Genomic DNA, 18,689 nt, shown 5'->3' with positions numbered 1-18,689 from the left:
TGTGGAATGATGGAAATATGAAAATATGCATCCTTAAGATCTATCGTTACAAACCAGTCCTCGGATCTGATTTGTTGAACGATCATAGGTATAGTTAGCATTTTGAACTCAAATCTCCTCAAAGATTTGTTCAATACCCTAAGATCTATAATGGGACGCAGCCCACCATCCTTTTTTGGAACTATGAAGTACCGGCTATAGAACCCAGAATCCCTCTGGTCGGGGGGGCACATATTCTATGGCCCCTTTGGCTAAGAGGGTCTGAACTTCATCTTCCATCACCTGATCCTGGTCAGGAGATACCAGCGTATGAGTAACACCACTAAATCTAGGTGGTCTCTACTGTAACTGGATTCTATATCCTTTCTCAACTGTATTCAGGACCCACTGAGATGCAGTGAGGAAAATAAGTATTTGAACACCCTGCTATTTTGCTAGTTCTCCCACTTAGAAATCATGGAGGGGTCTGAAATTGTCATCGTAGGTGCATGTCCACTGTGAGAGACATAATCTAAAAAAAAAAATCCAGAAATCACAATGTATGATTTTTTAACTATTTATTTGTATGATACAGCAGCCTTTGTTTGCAATTACAGAGGTCAAACGTTTCCTGTAGTTTTTCACCAGGTTTGCACACACTGCAGGAGGGATTTTGGCCCACTCCTCCACACAGATCTTCTCTAGATCAGTCAGGTTTCTGGGCTGTCGCTGAGAAACACGGAGTTTGAGCTCCCTCCAAAGATTCTCTATTGGGTTTAGGTCTGGAGACTGGCTAGGCCAAGCCAGAACCTTGATATGCTTCTTACAGAGCCACTCCTTGGTTATCCTGGCTGTGTGCTTCGGGTCATTGTCATGTTGGAAGACCCAGACTCGACCCATCTTCAATGCTCTAACTGAGGGAAGGAGGTTGTTCCCCAAAATCTCGCAATACATGGCCCCGGTCATCCTCTCCTTAATACAGTGCAGTCGCCCTGTCCCATGTGCAGAAAAACACCCCCAAAGCATGATGCTACCACCCCCATGCTTCACAGTAGGGATGGTGTTCTTGGGATGGTACTCATCATTCTTCTTCCTCCAAACACGGTTAGTGGAATTATGACCAAAAAGTTCTATTTTGGTCTCATCTGACCACATGACTTTCTCCCATGACTCCTCTGGATCATCCAAATGGTCATTGGCAAACTTAAGACAGGCCTTGACATGTGCTGGTTTAAGCAGGGGAACCTTCCGTGCCATGCATGATTTCAAACCATGACGTCTTAGTGTATTACCAACAGTAACCTTGGAAACGGTGGTCCCAGCTCTTTTCAGGTCATTGACCAGCTCCTCCCGTGTAGTTCTGGGCTGATTTCTCACCTTTCTTAGGATCATTGAGACCCCACGAGGTGAGATCTTGCATGGAGCCCCAGTCCGAGGGAGATTGACAGTCATGTTTAGCTTCTTCCATTTTCTAATGATTGCTCCAACAGTGGACCTTTTTTCACCAAGCTGCTTGGCAATTTCCCCGTAGCCCTTTCCAGCCTTGTGGAGGTGTACAATTTTGTCTCTAGTGTCTTTGGACAGCTCTTTGGTCTTGGCCATGTTAGTAGTTGGATTCTTACTGATTGTATGGGGTGGACAGGTGTCTTTATGCAGCTAACGACCTCAAACAGGTGCATCTAATTTAGGATAATAAATGGAGTGGAGGTGGACATTTTAAAGGCAGACTAACAGGTCTTTGAGGGTCAGAATTCTAGCTGATAGACAGGTGTTCAAATACTTATTTGCAGCTGTATCATACAAATAAATAGTTAAAAAATCATATATTGTGATTTCTGGATTTTTTTTTTTAGATTATGTCTCTCACAGTGGACATGCACCTACGATGACAATTTCAGACCCCTCCATGATTTCCAAGTGGGAGAACTTGAAAAATAGCAGGGTGTTCAAATACTTATTTTCCTCACTGTATATTTTGAAGACCTTTCCAGGTGTCTAAATAATCTACTAGGGGAATCAGTCTCTCAGGGCTGACCTCAGGTGTTGTATTTATTTCTTCATGAAGCAATTTTCTGGCAGGAACTAAACGAATAATTTTATCTACAGGCCTCGTGAGAGGTAGCGAATGTGTCAGAGCCATAGATTTTATAGGAACACTGTGTGTAATACATTCGCTGGAGGTCGATGCGTCCCGAGGCGCACTTGACGGCGGGAAGCAACATCAATTTCCTGAGGGCTCCGCGGAGCGAAGTTTTAAAAAGCCCACACGGAGGGGGACACCCTCAGAGGCCTGAGTCTCGCGTCACGGCCTCTTAGCCGAAGCCTGCCTCGCCTGAATAACAGTCCTCAGATCTGTCTTCGGTTTGGAAGGCTTCGACTGAGGGTGTTCCAGGCCTTTTGAGAGGGAGCACGAGAGACAACACTCTCCTTCTGCCTCAGCAGGTGTGAGGAGCTAGCGGTGGCAGCAGACCCACGAGACCTGGAGCGACGGTGGGGGATAAGTTCTTTAAATGCGGCTGACTGTCGTTTCGCCTCCTGAAACCTATCGATGACGTTATTGACGCCGTCGCCGAAAAGGCCAGAAGGCAAAACTGGGGCATAGAGGAGACAAGCCCTGTCCTTGTCTCCGATGCCCGACAAATTCAGCCACAAATGTCTCTCCGTGGCTACCAGTGCTGCCATGGAGCGGCCGATGGCACGGCCTGTCTCCTTGGTAGCACGGAGAGACAAGTCAACCACTCGTCGAAGGCGACCTCCCCGCTGTCGTCCACCTCTTTGAGGAGGTCAGCCTGGTATGCCTGCAACAACCCCATCGTATGCAGACAACTACCAGCCCAGGGCTTGGTGGGAAGCGCCGGAGCCCGCAGGGATGATGCAGCGTCAGGGGAGAGATGAGATGCAAATGACTCTTCAACCCTAGGCATCATCCCATAGCCCTCCTCCTTGGCACCCATTATATTGGAATATAGATGGACATTGGGGCCAGATATTCTTGAGGAGAAGGGCTTATTCCACAATCTCGCCACCTCGGTGTGGAGATCGGGAAAAAATGGCAGACTCCGGCGTAGAGGCTGTGACCGAGTCTGCAGGAAGCGCTCATTGAGTTTGCTTTTTTTAGTCGCTTTCTGCATTTCTGGTGGCCAATCGATCTTTAATTTAGCCACAGCTCTAGTCACAACCTCTAGCAGCTCCTCAAAGGCAGGGGAATGGGGTGGCGAATTTTCACATTCCCCTGCCTCGACACCCAAAATATCTAGCTCCTCGGAACCAGATAATTCGAGTATCGGTCCCATTGCAGGGGCGGAAGAAGCCGCAGCGTGGGCTTCCGCACCCTGAACGGAACTCATGGAGCTAGCTTCAGAATGCTGAGAAAGGGCCGAAGCCGTCTCAACATCATCCGCTAGCTCCATTTGCGATCCCCATGAATGCAGACGCCGTGCTGCCTCGACAGACGCGGGACCTGATCCACGGGGAACGCGAGCCTGACCAGCTTCATCAAACATGGCCCGGCGGGAGTGGAGCGTTCTTAGGGGCAGTGTTTCACAGTTAGCACAGACAGCACCCTCGAGTGCTGCCTGTGCATGCTCCGCTCCCAGACAGACCACACAAAGCGAGTGTGTGTCACCCTCGCTCAAGAAACGCGGGGAAGGGGATGCACACTGCCTGAACAGTCTCTCTTTATTCACCATTCTTTCTACTTTCAAAGTGACAGACAACACCAAATAAGACAAATAGTATGACAGAGAACGCTTGCTGAAGACCAGAAGCTAACATTTCCTGGTTCCTGTGATCCTTTTATAGCTTCCGGATCACCGTCACATGCGACGTCACGGGTGACGCAATGACGCTACACCAATCAAGATTGGAATAATTCCATAGTTGACTTCAGACGCTTCATGCCGAAGGCATTCCCCAAAGCGTCGAGTATTGATGCAGCGGGAGTTCCCTTACGAAAGGGAACTTGTGGTCACACACCAACACAGACCTACAATTATAGCTGCACAATCGGCTCTATAATATGCAGAATCAGAGAACAGGAATACAGCATTATAGGCCAAACCTGAGAAAATGACACCATCTGGTAAAAAATAGTAAAAATTTCCATTTTGAAGCATTGCCAACAGAATGAAAGCCTATTAACAAAGATTGCTTTATTTTATAGTTAAATGGCTCAGGGATAATAATTTTTTTTAACGTATTTAATGGATTTCAATGGTGATGTTTTTGTCCTTAAAGTCCTGAGTGGAACTATTTTGAGTACCTAGTATAAAATAGATGTATTAAAGGAAATGGGGGTGAAATAGTAAAATTTCAATAAAAATACAGACCTGTGCCAAAATTTATGCAGTTGGCATTAACACCGGCAACATTATAAAAAAATTTTATAAAATAAAAACACTGAAAAAGACAAAAATGTCTATAAGGTCGCACAAGGGTTAAGAAACATTAGACGAACGTCCAACTAAAATGTTTCAAGTACAGAACTTCCATGATTGATGTATAGTTATGTATTTGTGCTAACAGCTTGAGAACATTATTAACTCTTTCCCCGCAGGCCAGAAAACTGAACGAACGGTAACTCTGAGAGAACCTTGCCAGAACGTTAGCTCAAGTTTTGGGAACGTGATATGCTTAAAGTTAAATCTGAACTCATTTCATCAGTGCTTTCTTGCACACCTGAACTGGGAGGCTCAATATCCCTGTGAACATACGATTATATAATCTGAATTATGAACGTTAGTTTTGAGATTTTTCGTGTAAGTTTGACGAAGTCTGCTGCATTGTTCTCTGTGTTCAGCCGGCGTGGTGGAGCAGCAGCTCTGGCTCCGCTCTTCTGGATGTTCTGCGCGAGCTACGGCTGGACAGACTCCCGGACGATGGCAATGTCTCGCTCTGGCTTGGCGAGCGTCTCCGACCGTTCCTGCCGGTCGCTTCGGGGCCGTTCCTGCAGTGTCTGCGCAGCAAGAACTTCAGCTGTCAGAACTTCCAGACAGTGTAAACACCAGATCTTCCTCACAATGCACAATACACCATGTTTATGATTAGCACAGACTATAATGAAAGCGTTGCTGTTTATGGTGAATCTGTGTCTGTGGAGTGTTATTGACGTGTGTGTGTGTGTGTGTGTGTGTGTGTGTGTGTGTGTGTGTGTGTGTGTGTGTGTGTGTGTGTGTGTGTGTGTGTGTGTGTGTGTGTGATGAAGGGTTGAGGCGTTCAGTGCAGGATTTCTCCATATGAATGACCTTCAGCGACAGCTAACAGTGACGGACTTCATCGTGCCGTTCCTCTCTCAACAGACAGCAGGTGAAGAACACACGCTCTTCTCCTTTGTGATTCATTCCCCTGTCCTGGTCAGACTAGCTCATTATTGACGCTCTGCAGTGATGTGATGACTTTGAGTTCATGTGTGTGTGTGTTTGCTCAGGTGCGGCGTGTGTGTCCAACGACAGCTCTCAGTGGCTCATCCGTAACTTTGGCCAGTTTTCTGCAATCGTCCCTCTGAATCAGCTGATCTCGCTCAACACACAGTTCAACCCGGTACAGGCAAAGTCAAAGATACACTGCACAACACAATCACTGTGTTCGTCAGCAATGTGTCGGTTTTGCTCGAAAACAAGATACATTTAACTGAGAAGCAAAACTGAGTAATATATTGAGATTTAATAATTTTTTTAGGTATAGGTTTACGTTTGTGAATGGATTATTAAAAAAAAAAGAAAAAATGTAGGGCAGGTACTTAGTTTTGTGCATCAGTTGCTGATTGGATGTTGAGATGTGGGCGTGGCACTCAGCAGTGTATGCAGATGAGTGTGAGCTTGCAGGGGGCGGAGCTTAAACGCACTCAGTGATTGGAGAATCCTGCATAGGTCACCAGAGAGAAGACTGACGCTTCGCTGGAAGATCCAGTCATGACATTTGATTAAACATTATGAGGCCAGAACATAACAGAACAAGAAACATATGCATGGATGAAATGTTCACAATATGATCTATAGCATGCATTTAGAAAATAGACAGGAAACTCTTTGCCAGCGGAGTACGAAACGTTATTCAGGATTTTCTCAGAACAAGTTTTGCTTCTCAAATACATGTAGAATGTTTCCACATTTGACTGAAGATGTTTGTAACTGCAGAAGAGTCTAACTCTCTTCCCTCTGTTTGCAGCTGAGCAGCCTGCTCTCGCTCTCTCCAGAGCAGTTGGTTGGGCTGATGTTTGAGGATGTTCCTGGTCTTCCAGAGAAAGCTGTGGTCATCAATGCCGTGTTTGATCACCTGATCGCATCTCCACAGGAACAGAGGATCCTCCCCACGCTTCACCTCATGGTGGAGTCATCAAAGACGGTAAAAGGGTTTTCCAGCACACTTTTACATCTCGTTCTCACTGCTGTCCAAGCATTAATGTGTGGACGGGTTTCTTTCAGAGGAACATCTCCTGTGCGTCGTACCAAATCATGTGAGTGTGTTGTCGCATGCTGCGTGTGTTTCCAGTGTTGAATCTCATGCTCTCACACTCACACGTCTGTCTGTCTGTCTGTCTGTCTGTCTGTCTGTCTGTCTGTCTGTCTGTCTGTCTGTCTGTCTGTCTGTCTGTCTGTCTGTCTGTCTGCTAGTTTCCACCGTCTGGATCACCTGATGGTCCGCGTGTCTGTGAATCTGGAGACGGAGATTCTGAGGAGCAAATCGGCTCTGCTGCAGCAAGTCCCGCCGGGTGAGACACACTCCCCTTTGTTTTAAAGTCATGTAGTCTCCTGAACTGGGATCCCTCATATGTGAGTGTGTTGGACAGTAGTGTGCTTCATATAAACTCATCAGTGTGTCTTCTTCTGTCTCAGGTTGTGTGAACTCCAGCAGAGAGGTGAGTGTTGAAGATGCTTTGGTTACGGTTAGTTTTAAGCTGATGATTTAAGCTCATTTGATGCTCATGTGAGTCTCTTCTATCTCTCCCAGTGTGGCGTGACACCAGTGAACGGTCAGTATTCCTCTCTAAACCAGTTGAGTTGTGATTTCTGTCCTTAATTGTGCAAAATGTGAGCTGATGTCTCTCTCTCTCTCTCTCTCTCTCTCTCTCTCTCTCTCTCTCCCTCAGAAACGGCAGTGTGCAGCAGTGTCAACAGGTGAAAACACCTCCAAGAACCCTTCAGATTATTTTGTAACTCAAACAGACTTACTTTTAATCGATTAATTGATTACCCGAAGAAGAAAACAGCCGATTAATCGATTACCCGAAGAAAATAATCAGCCGATTAATCGATTACCCGAAGAAGAAAACAGCCGATTAATCAATTATCCGAAGAAAATAATCAGCCGATTAATCGATTATCAAAATAATCATTAATTTCAGGCCAAGTTCTGTTTGGCCATCCCAGCTAACAGAAATGCATTCATTTTGCTATTCATTTGCTAACATTACCATTAAGTAAAGTAAAATTTTAAATCTTGTTTTTTGTTGGTTATGCGAAAGTTAACTTTTAACATTCCTTGTTAGCTGGCAAATGAGGCGTATCTATCTTCTGATTGGCTGTTTGAGGGCTTTCTGTGTTCTGATTGGCTGTTTTTAGAGTGTCTGTGTTCTGATTGGCTGTTTTTAGAGTATCTGTGTTCTGATTGGCTGTTTGAGGGCTTTCTGTGTTCTGATTGGCTGTTCTTAGAGTGTCTGTGTTCTGATTGGCTATTTTTAGAGTGTCTGTGTTGTGATTGGCTGTTTTTAGAGTGTCTGTGTTCTGATTGGCTGTTTTAAGAGTGTCTTGTGTTCTGATTGGCTGTTTTTAGAGTGTCTGTGTTGTGATTGGCTGTTTTTAGAGTGTCTGTGTTATGATTGGCTGTTTTAAGAGTGTCTGTGTTCTGATTGGCTGTTTTTAGAGTGTCTGTGTTGTGATTGGCAGTTTGATGCATATCTGTCATACTCATGGTTGTGTGTGTTATAGCTCTGGTCTGTTGGTGTATCTCAGCTCGTCTCACGACGGCAGTCGGCTCTGTGAATTCAGCGTCACACAGTACGCTTGTGCAGAGGTACTCAAACACACCCATACACACACACATGTGAACACACACACTCTCTCTCTCTCTCTCACTCACTCTCTCTCTCTCTCTCTCTCTCTCTCTCTCTCTCTCTCTCTCTCTCTCTCTCTCTCTCTCTCTCTCTCTCTCTCTCTCTCTCTCTCTCTCTCTCTCTCTCTCTCTCTCTCTCTCTCTCTCTCTCTCTGTAAACGTGTGTTTTGTGTTGTGTTCAGTTGACAGTTCTGAGCAAGCAGGACCTGGTGACGGTGTTGACATGCAGTCTCAATGGGAACGAAAGCGCGTCCGAAGAGACATGGAAGCTGTTCACGCAGAAGGTCAACCCTGTGCTGGGTCCGGCGCTCGACCTGCTCGCCAACACGGTACAGACAACACACTCGCTCTGCCCGTCTCTCTCAGTCCAGTTCAGGCTACTTCTACATCCAGATAAACCTGAACCCAGCTGTTCTCCATGTTTACACACTAAGACTGGAGTTTTGTAAATCTATGCTCTTCTAAGTTAATATATTTGAAAATGACAAAAGTATTTGTATCACAAAGATGTCTGACATGTCTGACATGTCTGTAGAGAATGACAACAGTGGAACGACTCTTAAGAAGCAATATTAACAAATAAAGTACAACGTAATAAAGTATAAAATAAAAAAGCAGAGTAAAATAAGCAAGAAAGCAATATCAGTGAGTAATTAAGAAGGATGAACTGTGTCTGTCTCCATCAGAGGCTGAATAAGTCCCGCCCCTCAGTGTCATTCTTGAATATGATTGGAGAAGTCACTCTGAGCTCCTTCAGCTCCACCAACCTGAGAGATGTTTCGTTCGTCCAGCGCTGGTTTAACTCCAGGCTCCGCCCATTTCTACCCTACGCCTCCGAGACGTTCCTGTCCTGTCTGTCCACCAGAGACTTCAGCTGTGACACCTTCAGGAGCGTGTGAGTTTACAACACACACATACACACACGTGTTGCATGTTGACGCAGCTCTAAGACTTCGTCTCCTTCACAGTGTCCAGAGCTTCAGTCAGAGTTTTGACATCATGTCCACCGAAACTCAAGCGAACGTCTACGTTGACTTCATCAAAGTCTTCCTCTCTAAGAACAGCACTGCAGGTTGGCGTCTCTCAGGAACAGATAAACCTCAGGGTTTGTGGCTAGCGCTCAGCTGTGACGTGTTGCTCTGTGTTTAGGGTGTGTGGGCGTCTCTCAGGGCAGCTCTGATTGGCTGATCAGCAGCTTTGGACGATTCTCGGTCTTCACCACAGTGACTGACCTGCAGAGACTCAACCCCGGCTTCAGTGTGGTACGCACACACACACTCACAGCACAACAGACATCCAGCATGTACAGATGTTGACGCGTGTTCACCTGTGTGTGTGTGTGTTTGTGCAGTTGGACACTCTGAGTCTGTTGAGCGTGAGACAGTTAGTGGAGGTTTCCAGCACTCCTGGAACTCTGTCCAGCGCCGCTGCCGTCTATAATCTCCTGCTCCACGTGCCGGACACACAGCTCACCGCTTTCTACACTTCTCTCTCTGCAATGCTACAGGTGACGCTCACACACACTCACACATACACACACACACACACACACACACACACACACACACACACACACACTCTCTCTCACACTCTCACACACACAAAGATACAATTCTCTGGTTAATCGAATATCAAAAATAATCATTAGTTGCAGCCCTAGTTTTGATCAACTGTGTGTGTAGTATCTGTGTTCTGATTGGCTGTGTGTGTAGTATCTGTGTTCTGATTGGCTGTGTGTGTAGTATCTGTGTTCTGATTGGCTGTGTGTGTAGTATCTGTGTTCTGATTGGCTGTGGTCTGTGTCTGTCAAATGCAGGGTGTTGTTCTCCCTCCTCCAGTGAAGGAAGCATTCCTGCAGCAGGTGTTTGACCGGGCCAATCTGACCACGTTATCAGATGACAATCTGCAGATCTGGATCCTGAACATACTGCCTCCGTTCATAGCGAACATTACAGTCCAACACGTGACGACTTACTTCAGCGTCGTCCAGCAGCGCCCCTGTCCGATCAGCCAGCAGGCGTAAGACTCACACACACACACACACACACACACACACACACACACACACACACACACACACACACACACACACACACACACACACACACACACACACACACACACACACACACACACACACATGTGAACACACTCAAACTGTTGTGTGTACTCACCGTGGCTTGTTCTCACAGGGTGCAGTTGCTGAACTCGTCCAGCTCCACCTTCCAGCCCGCAACACAAGATCAGATCTACCAGCAGATCCTCGGCTCTCTCACAGGTGTCCGTCCACCCATCCCTTCATCCATCCATGTGTTTATCACTCCATCCGCTCATCCCTCTGTCTCCACAGGCCCCACCCCGCTGCGCTGCTACAGCAACCAGAGCTACTACGCTTTCCTGACCTCATCCTTCATGAGTTTCCAGTTCCCGAATCTGAGCACCTTCCTGTCCCTGATGCCTCCCGCCCGCGTGCCAGAGGTCAGACCCATCAGACCGTCTCCATCCAGTGATCACCGATTAGAACCGATGATAGAGTCCTTCACGTGTTGACTGTTCAGTTGATGAGTGCTTCTGTTGTGTGACGTGTGTCTCAGCTGATGGAGTCGATGTCTCCAGTGGAGGTCAGCAGTCTCCTGAACCGCCCGAACGCTGTGGACGATGTTACCAGAATCTGCCAGTTCTTCACCATCTACCCGAAGACGCCCCAGTACTTACAGACGGTGCAGACATCTTACACTCCCTCGTTCAACAGCTTATGATTGACTGTGAAATGGCCAGTTCGCTGCAGTGCATGAGTCTGTGTGTGTCTGTGTCCCGCAGGCGCCGCTGGGGTCGCTGGCTTTGGCCCGGCAGGTGTTGTCCTGCGTCTGGCCTCAGGTTCTGAAGGTGGAGGTCCGGTCTGAGGTGGACCAGTGGTTCGAGTCTCGACTCGTTCAGTACCTGCCGCTGCTCACCTCACAGTTCATCGGCCCAGACGTCATGCGATATTCCTCCTGTCTCTCCTTCAAGAAGTTGTGAGTAGCACGTTTTCAACATGATGATAATAAGTGACAGTGTTGTGGAGCAGACACAAGCCTATAGGTGTGGTCGTCACAAAAGGGGGATTTCAGTGAGATTTCAGTGACATTTTCTGTTGTCAATCATGTAGCAAAGATGAAGCACTGCTCACACCAAAGTCACTTTCAAACCAAGCAGATTTTTTGTTGGTGAACATGACGAGTTCACGTGAACACAAGCGAGATCTGCTCGGGGGTCTTTTCACCCTCATGCTAAACTCCCGTTGAAATGACTGGATTCCACCCATGAGACTTCGCCAAGCAACTCTAAATGTGACGGTGGCTCAACTTCGTGCGTCAGTAGCGTAACGTTCTCATTAAGTTATGAAAACATTATTTCTGAATGTTATCTGAACACTCAAAATGTTCAGTTTTTTTAATTATTTAAAAAAGTTTTTTCTTGGTTATGTGAACATTAAGGGAACATTCCATCGTATCATTCCATTCAAACATTATGGGAACGTTACTTTTGAATGTTCTCTGAACATTCTGAAACAAGTTACTTAAAAAAAAAATTAAAAAAAAGTTTCAGAAAAAAACGTTCCAAGAACAATGTATAAATGATGATAACGTTTTGGGAACATTATTAAAGACCAGATAACTTTGAACAAACGTTCTATTAATGTTAGTGGAAGAACATTTGTTCATAACTTTGGGAGAACCTTTCCAGAACGTTCCCTGTTCTCTGGGTTTGCTTTGCCGATGAAGGAAAGATCTTTTTACCCCTAGACTAATTTCCCCCTAAATAAATAAATCTGCTGATGCCGGATTTCGTGTGTTTCTCTGTTCAGTGTTTCAGTGATGGCTAAATATAACTTCAGTGCAGCAGAGTTCACTCAGAGAGACGTCTACAACACCATCCTGGTCTACTTGAACACCTGTGAGTTACGGCTGATGGATTGCATGATTGATTCTGCTGTCTAATGATAATGAAGATTCGTCGGTGAGCCGTGTTTGTCATGTGTTCTCAGCGTCAGCTCCTAAATGTTATAACGCCTCGAACCCCGATCTCAACTCCACCGCCTGGTTCGCCGACTACATCTCCGTCTTCTTGAGCTTCGTCACGCTGGACGACCTGCTCCTCTTCGGCTCCATTCAGGTGTGACAACGGTTTGAAGAACTCGACCAGTTCAAAATGATAACTTTGTCCTCATTAATTCACTCTCATGTTGTTCCAAACCAGTTTGACTGTTTTCTTTTGTGTGACTCAAAAACGTGTTTGTTTTTCAGCCGTTCCTGGAGAACCTGGAGAACCTGCAGCTCTTCGGTCAGATCGGCGTTCCGGGCGACGTCATGGAGTTCTACATGAGTCTGCTGTTCGAGCAGAATCCGTTCTTCAGCGCCTACTAGTGAGAGACACCAACAATAACCATCCTAAATCGCATCTCATTAAACTACACTTCGGTTTCTAAAGGGGGTTTTCATAGCAATGTCATAGAAGAACCATTTCGGGTTCCTCAAAGATCATCTCAGCGATCAGTTGATAAAATAACCATTTTTTTTCTTTGAGTGAAGAACATTTCAATAATCTATACAACCTTTTCCCACTATAAAGAACCTTTTGTGCAATGGAATTCTATGGATGTTAAAGTGTCTTCATGGAACCATCAATACCCATCAAGAACCTTTTTTTTTTACCATTTGAAAAGACTGCTCTGATTTGATGGTTTTAGGGAAGTGTTGGCCACTTGACTGTGAGAAACCAATGAAACTGGTTGAAGCTGTTGTTTCAAAAGAACTGTGACACTGGCATTAGTTTGAAGCCAGGGTGTTTGTAGAAGACGCCCTGATGGGCTTTAACGGCTTTATCGTGATGTTTGTGTGTTTACAGTCTGCCTATGACGTTACGCTGCTTGGCTCCTGCGAGCTCCTTCCTTCAGTTGAGTCCGGAGCAGTTGAAGAACATCTCTTCCAGCATCCATCAGAACTGCTCCAACGTCCAACCCGACGTACGTACAAGAGTGTGTGTGTGTGTGTGTTTATGTCGTCAGAAACAAGCTCTATACAAGCTAAATGCATGCGTGTGTGTGTGTGTGTGTGTGTGTGTGTGTGCAGGTGTCGGCGGCTCTGGCGAGTAATGCGGCCGTTCTGACGGTGGACTCTATCCAGGCTCTTGGTCAGTCGAGCACGGGTTTGAGCACGGCTCAGATCAGCGGCGCCGGAGGGAATATTCTGTTCAGCGCTCTGTCTGTGCTCAGACTCGTACAGGGCTGGAACCTCGATCAGGCCATGATGATCATACAAACCCTGCTGTCGTCTGGACTCTACCAGGTACATCCCCCAGTGACGCTTCAGAGCCAATGCTGAATCAACTGCTTGCGTCTCCGAGGAACTCCTGAATGGATCAGTGTTGTTGAACAAAAATCGTCATATCAGTGATTTATTGAGTAGGCACTCTTTTGAGTAGGCACTTATTTTGAATAAGTACTAGTTTGTGACCGCTAAAAAGTATGTTCTATATAGTGTTAATGTAATCTGGATGTAACACATTTAGCATGTTGTCATTTTCATGTGATCTACTAGCGTCTCTTCACTGCCATTCATTAATCCTCTCCCGTGGCCTCATGGGATAGTAAAGTGTCCATCGTATGCACACTTCAGAATCTCACCGGAAGCAGTAGGTCATCCGATTACTGTGATTTCGGACATGCTGGTTTTTGTTGTTGTTGCCTATTATATAGTAGGAAATAATGTGATTTCAGATGCAGCCTCAGTGTTGTTGAACAAATGGGTTGAGTCGATGATTCAGTGACTCACTCATACAGACTCGTTGGCCTACCTCAGTCTACTCGGTCTCAGTTACAGTTGCTTCAAAATTCAGCAGCCAGATTATTAACAGGGACTAAGAATGGATCATATCTACCATGTCCTTTCCTCAGTGCATTGGCTCCCTATAAAGTTTAGAGTCGACTTTAAGATTCTTCTTTTCGCATTCGAGGCACTGCACAGTTCGGCCCCGGATTATATTTGTGATCTTGTTAGGCCATACTCAGCCTCTAGGTCATTAAGATCTTGTGATCAGTTACTTTTATCTGTCCCTCACTCTCGTAGTAAATCAAAGGTGAGCTTTGGAACGGTTTACCTTCAAGCATCAGGGCCTCTCCATCGCTGGATGCTTTTAAATCCGGTTTAAAGACTTATTTTTACTCTCTAGCATTCTAGTGATGCTGTTTATGTGTTAGCTGGTGTTATACGTTATGTGTGTGTATTTTTTATACATTTAGATTGATTTTAATACTTGATTTGAATCTCCATTTCTGTCTTTCTTTTCTACTCCTTTAGTCTCTTACATTTTTATTTATTTGTATGGTGTTGTAAAGCACACTGGATCAACTATGGTTGTGTTAAACTGGAGCTGTATAAATGAATAAACTTGACTAGATGTACCAATACACATCTGTGTCTCTGTCCACGGCAGATTAATAGTGCGGACGGACTGGTGGGATTGGGTTCGCTGATCATTGGTGTACAAACATCAGTCATCAACGGTATCTCAGGAAATGTGTTGCTTCTGGCCATGAAATCTCAATCATTCTTGGCCAATGTCATCGGCACACCCATTATTCTCCAACAGACCATCGTCAGCCAGGTAACTAACACACACACTAACACACACACACACACACACACACACACACACACACACACACACACACACACACACACACACACACACACACACACACACACACACACACACACACACACAGAGAGTACGTCTCAGATTTGTCTCGTGACGTCTCTCTCTGTCTCTCTCTAGATCATCTCTGTGAACAGCTCGTCTGACGGCGTCATCACAAACGTTCCTGACCTGATGGCGACGGAGATCCCGCGCAACTTCCTGCTAAGCGTGTCGTCCTCCTCCGCGGTGGTGCAGATGGTCAATCAGAAGAAGTGGAAACACGAGCAGGTACGTCAGGCTCGTCATGAATCTTAGAAGAAAGACCCTTCATCTATTGGACCTTTCAGAGTTTCCCATCAACGGATCAGTTAATGGATTTAGTTTTTTTTAATAAAATGTTATGAATTAAACAGCTAGTAAACATACTTCATATCATGAGAAAACAGTTATTTATCCCATTAAATATGAAAGGAAATTTAAACAGGACCTATTATGCCCTTTTACAAAGTCTTGATGTTGTTTTTAGAGAACACATGCACAGATTTTCATGCTTGAATGTTCAACAACGTTATTTTCCCCATATTTATCATTAGCTTTGTTAGCCACCTTTTTTATGCATATTTGGGGATTTTGCATGAAAAAATGCTGGATGGAAACACCAAGATGCGTGTAAATTCAAAAAATGTGCATAAAAGCATATGCACTCAATTGAGTCAGATACAATTTTTATCCATTATGAAAACATATGCATAAACTACGATGGAAACATTAACCAAAAAAATTCCTCAATGGATATCAAAAAAGTCATGTGACTGCGATGGGACGGCATAACTGGACCAACCACTGGACCGATCTCACTGCACAGCATCTGAAATGCCTGAGCAAACTCTGTTGTCAAAGTGGTTCGGTATAATCTCCTCCCAGAACTTACACGACTGAGTTCCCAAACAGCGAGATCTGCCTCAGAAAGCAAGATAACTTGTTTATTGAGCTTCGTCTGCGCGCTCTGATTAGCCATTGTTGCAGCTCCGCTCTTCCCAGTCTGTCAGTAACGCTCTGTTTAGTTCCTGTCTCTATGAAGCCCCTCCTTCTGAAAAGCTGTACTCTGATTGGTCGGCTGGATCAGTGCGTTCTGATTGGTCGAGCGCTTCGAGTGTGTTTGTGAAATGTCCCGCCCCTTACAATAACCACCAGTTTAACACACTACTAACTAACTAAACCAGGCCCCGCCCCTTTATTCTGCGTATTAATTATTATAATGAGGGATATTGTGACGTGTTCGTTCCCGGAAGAAACTAGAAGAAAAGTATCTAGGAAGAAGGACTACAATGGAGGTGTTTCAGGAGTTCAGAAACACTGACACTGATATAGAGAAGAACTTCCGCTGGAGGGACTTTGGAAACATTTTTCATGCTCAAACATCAACATTACACACTAAAGAAAGTTGAACATGTGAAGCATAATAGGGCCTCTATAAGACACTCCTCAGGAACGCTGGAGTTCGATATAGAACCCCATTGAACCTTTTTCCTAAGAGTGCATGTTCTGTTAGAAATGAAAATGACATGTTGAGATTTCTTCCCCTCAGGCCGTTTTGCTCTTCGAAACCGTCGCGGCGGAGTTCAGCGACCCGGACGCGTGAGTGAATAGAGTTATCATCATCATTATCATCAGTCAGACTGGATGTTGAGGCTGTAGTTCTGACCGGATGTTGGTGTTTGTGCAGCATGTCTTTCCAGGTGCTGCAGGGTTTCACCTGTTCTCGAATCCAGAGCTTCAGCATTAACAAAACCATGAGTCTGATCCGCGGCTGCCGGCAGCGAGGCAACCAGACGCTCATCCTGCAGGAGTCACAGGTGAACACAGACACTATTCTCAGAAATCTGCTCTGGGTGACCTCAAACCCTGTTTAAAGAAGCTCAGATGTGTGTGTGTGTGTGTGTCCTTCAGCTGACCTGCATGTACTACTACATCAAGAGTGCTGGCCTGAACGCCTTCTCTCAGTATCCCGCCGAAGTGCTCATCTACTACAAGTACGTCAGCAGCATTACTGGTGCTCATGGAGGAGCTGCTGAAGACTGGCTCATCACACGCTTGTTTGTCTGCTTGTGTTGCAGTTACTCAATGATTGACAGATCTCTGTGCCGCTCATATTTCTCGTCTCTGGGAACGGCCAACTTCTCAGTGCTGTCCAGCGCTCTGTCCTTCAAGAAGCAAGTCCTGTTCAACAGCGCCAGGGAGTGTCTGGTGAGCGCAAACACACAAATCGTGATCATATTTCAGCTTTTTGTATTCATTTTTACAGTCCAAAAATATTTAGGCCTAAATGTAAGATTGGAAATGGAAAAAGTGCTCTTTCAGGATCTCTGTGCTCTTTGGGTGTAGGGATGGTTCCACTCATGAGGAAAAACAATCCAAGGCACTCGAGTAGTTCGTTTTTAGAAAAATATAAAAAGCCTTTATTCTTTCATGGCTTTCGATTTTAAAAACAGGTGACAAGCAACGGCACACCTACATGTTGTGGCCAATCAGCCTTCATCAGGGTGTGTGTGACAAACACAATCAGAGTATTTTAAACAGCAATCAATTAATCACACGGCAATCATGCGGCACAGGACAAACAGAAGAGAGGAAGCTCAAATATTGCAAACAACATATACCGGTATATCACCAAAAACATGACTAAACCAAGCAAAAAAACAACAAAAAAACAACGTATTAATTACAAATACACTATCATAGATAAATACATTGGAATATCTATAAATGAAATAAAGTATACAAATCAGAATCAACAGATCAATAATGTATTCTCAATTCCAAAACTTTATATTTAAGGAAAAAATCATAATTATATACAGATCAGATTTATGCATTTGAATTGCATATACAATTTCCATAATTTTGTATCACACAGTTTTAACATAAACTTATAAACTTGTGATGCGTGTTTGTCAGTCATGCATAAATTCAAATGGATTAGAATCAGCATAAATCTGTTCATTGTGAAACAATTAAACTTATTCAGTTAAAAAGTATAAACATGGTTCAACTATGGAACAATAATCCTTTAGTTGTAATGTTCCCACTGTAAAGTGTAAGGCTGCATTAGCATTAGTTGACATAAGCTGGTGTGGTGTTTCAGGGAATCTCGGGCTTCAGCATCACTCAGGCACAGCTGGAGGTTCTGGGCGGCATGTGCTGCTTCCTGAGCACCGACTACATCCAGAACTCAGACCCGTACGTGCTGGAGAAACTCAAACAGTGTCAGGATTTATCGTCTCAGCAGATCTCTGGGGTCGAGACTGTCCTACTGAGAGGAAACACCACCTACGGGTACAAACTCACTCGCACACGCCACTCAAGGCCGTTCCCACCAACGTCGATAACTATACCGATAACCGTCACGATATAGTTTAAATAGGGCTGTCAAAATTAACTTAACGCATGCCATTCATTTTTTCAGTTTAACGCATTAAAAATATTGAACGCAATTAATGCAGCATCTGTTTTTTTAGTTATAAAAAAAGGTTTTTCATAGTTATTGTTACAGTTACCGTTATAGCTATTGTTATAGTTATTGTTATAGTTATTGTTATAGTTATAGTTATCGTTATAGCTGTCGTCTGCTGGTGTGGACACTAATAAAGTTATTGTTATAGTTATAGGTATAGTTATCGTTATAGCTGTTGTCTGCTGGTGTTTATCATTATAGTTGACATCATGGTTATTAGGACTGGGACAATAAATCGATGCAGCGAATTACGAGGGTGTTTGCAGTGGCTGTTTAAATTAATCTCGTGTCATAAAAGCATTCTGAGGCTCTTCTTAAAAAAACTAACCTAGAGCGCCCTCTGCTGTTAAAAACTAGCCTAGAGCGCCCTCTGCTGTTAAAAACTAGCCTAGAGCGCCATCTGCTGTTATAAACTAGCCTAGAGCGCCCTCTGCTGTTAAACACTAGCCTAGAGCGCCCTCTGCTGTTA

General features: G+C 44.8%; 1 protein-coding gene across 1 annotated transcript in view; it reads left to right on the top strand.

Moving 5' to 3' along the window:
* The window catches only part of mslnb (mesothelin b), a 65,956-nt gene that overhangs the window by 35,514 nt on the left and 11,753 nt on the right, over positions 1–18,689 (top strand). Inside the window, exons 91-122 of the mRNA XM_082164492.1 lie at positions 4,778–4,974; positions 5,183–5,283; positions 5,405–5,517; positions 6,145–6,321; positions 6,402–6,433; positions 6,591–6,688; positions 6,813–6,835; positions 6,928–6,949; positions 7,067–7,094; positions 7,905–7,989; positions 8,211–8,357; positions 8,715–8,923; positions 8,997–9,100; positions 9,178–9,290; positions 9,380–9,535; positions 9,845–10,047; positions 10,221–10,306; positions 10,379–10,506; positions 10,623–10,748; positions 10,849–11,042; positions 11,876–11,964; positions 12,056–12,183; positions 12,315–12,433; positions 12,916–13,033; positions 13,140–13,355; positions 14,503–14,673; positions 14,845–14,994; positions 16,295–16,344; positions 16,433–16,562; positions 16,657–16,739; positions 16,824–16,953; positions 17,852–18,042. Coding sequence (XP_082020618.1) covers positions 4,778–4,974; positions 5,183–5,283; positions 5,405–5,517; positions 6,145–6,321; positions 6,402–6,433; positions 6,591–6,688; positions 6,813–6,835; positions 6,928–6,949; positions 7,067–7,094; positions 7,905–7,989; positions 8,211–8,357; positions 8,715–8,923; positions 8,997–9,100; positions 9,178–9,290; positions 9,380–9,535; positions 9,845–10,047; positions 10,221–10,306; positions 10,379–10,506; positions 10,623–10,748; positions 10,849–11,042; positions 11,876–11,964; positions 12,056–12,183; positions 12,315–12,433; positions 12,916–13,033; positions 13,140–13,355; positions 14,503–14,673; positions 14,845–14,994; positions 16,295–16,344; positions 16,433–16,562; positions 16,657–16,739; positions 16,824–16,953; positions 17,852–18,042 — 3,917 coding nt within the window. The remainder of the gene's footprint in view (positions 1–4,777; positions 4,975–5,182; positions 5,284–5,404; positions 5,518–6,144; positions 6,322–6,401; positions 6,434–6,590; positions 6,689–6,812; positions 6,836–6,927; positions 6,950–7,066; positions 7,095–7,904; positions 7,990–8,210; positions 8,358–8,714; positions 8,924–8,996; positions 9,101–9,177; positions 9,291–9,379; positions 9,536–9,844; positions 10,048–10,220; positions 10,307–10,378; positions 10,507–10,622; positions 10,749–10,848; positions 11,043–11,875; positions 11,965–12,055; positions 12,184–12,314; positions 12,434–12,915; positions 13,034–13,139; positions 13,356–14,502; positions 14,674–14,844; positions 14,995–16,294; positions 16,345–16,432; positions 16,563–16,656; positions 16,740–16,823; positions 16,954–17,851; positions 18,043–18,689) is intronic.

The sequence above is a fragment of the Leuciscus leuciscus genome (assembly GCF_965113295.1).
Source record: "Leuciscus leuciscus genome assembly, chromosome: 3".
Taxonomy (NCBI): Eukaryota; Metazoa; Chordata; class Actinopteri; order Cypriniformes; family Leuciscidae; genus Leuciscus; species Leuciscus leuciscus.
This window is presented reverse-complemented; position numbering and strand designations above follow the sequence as displayed.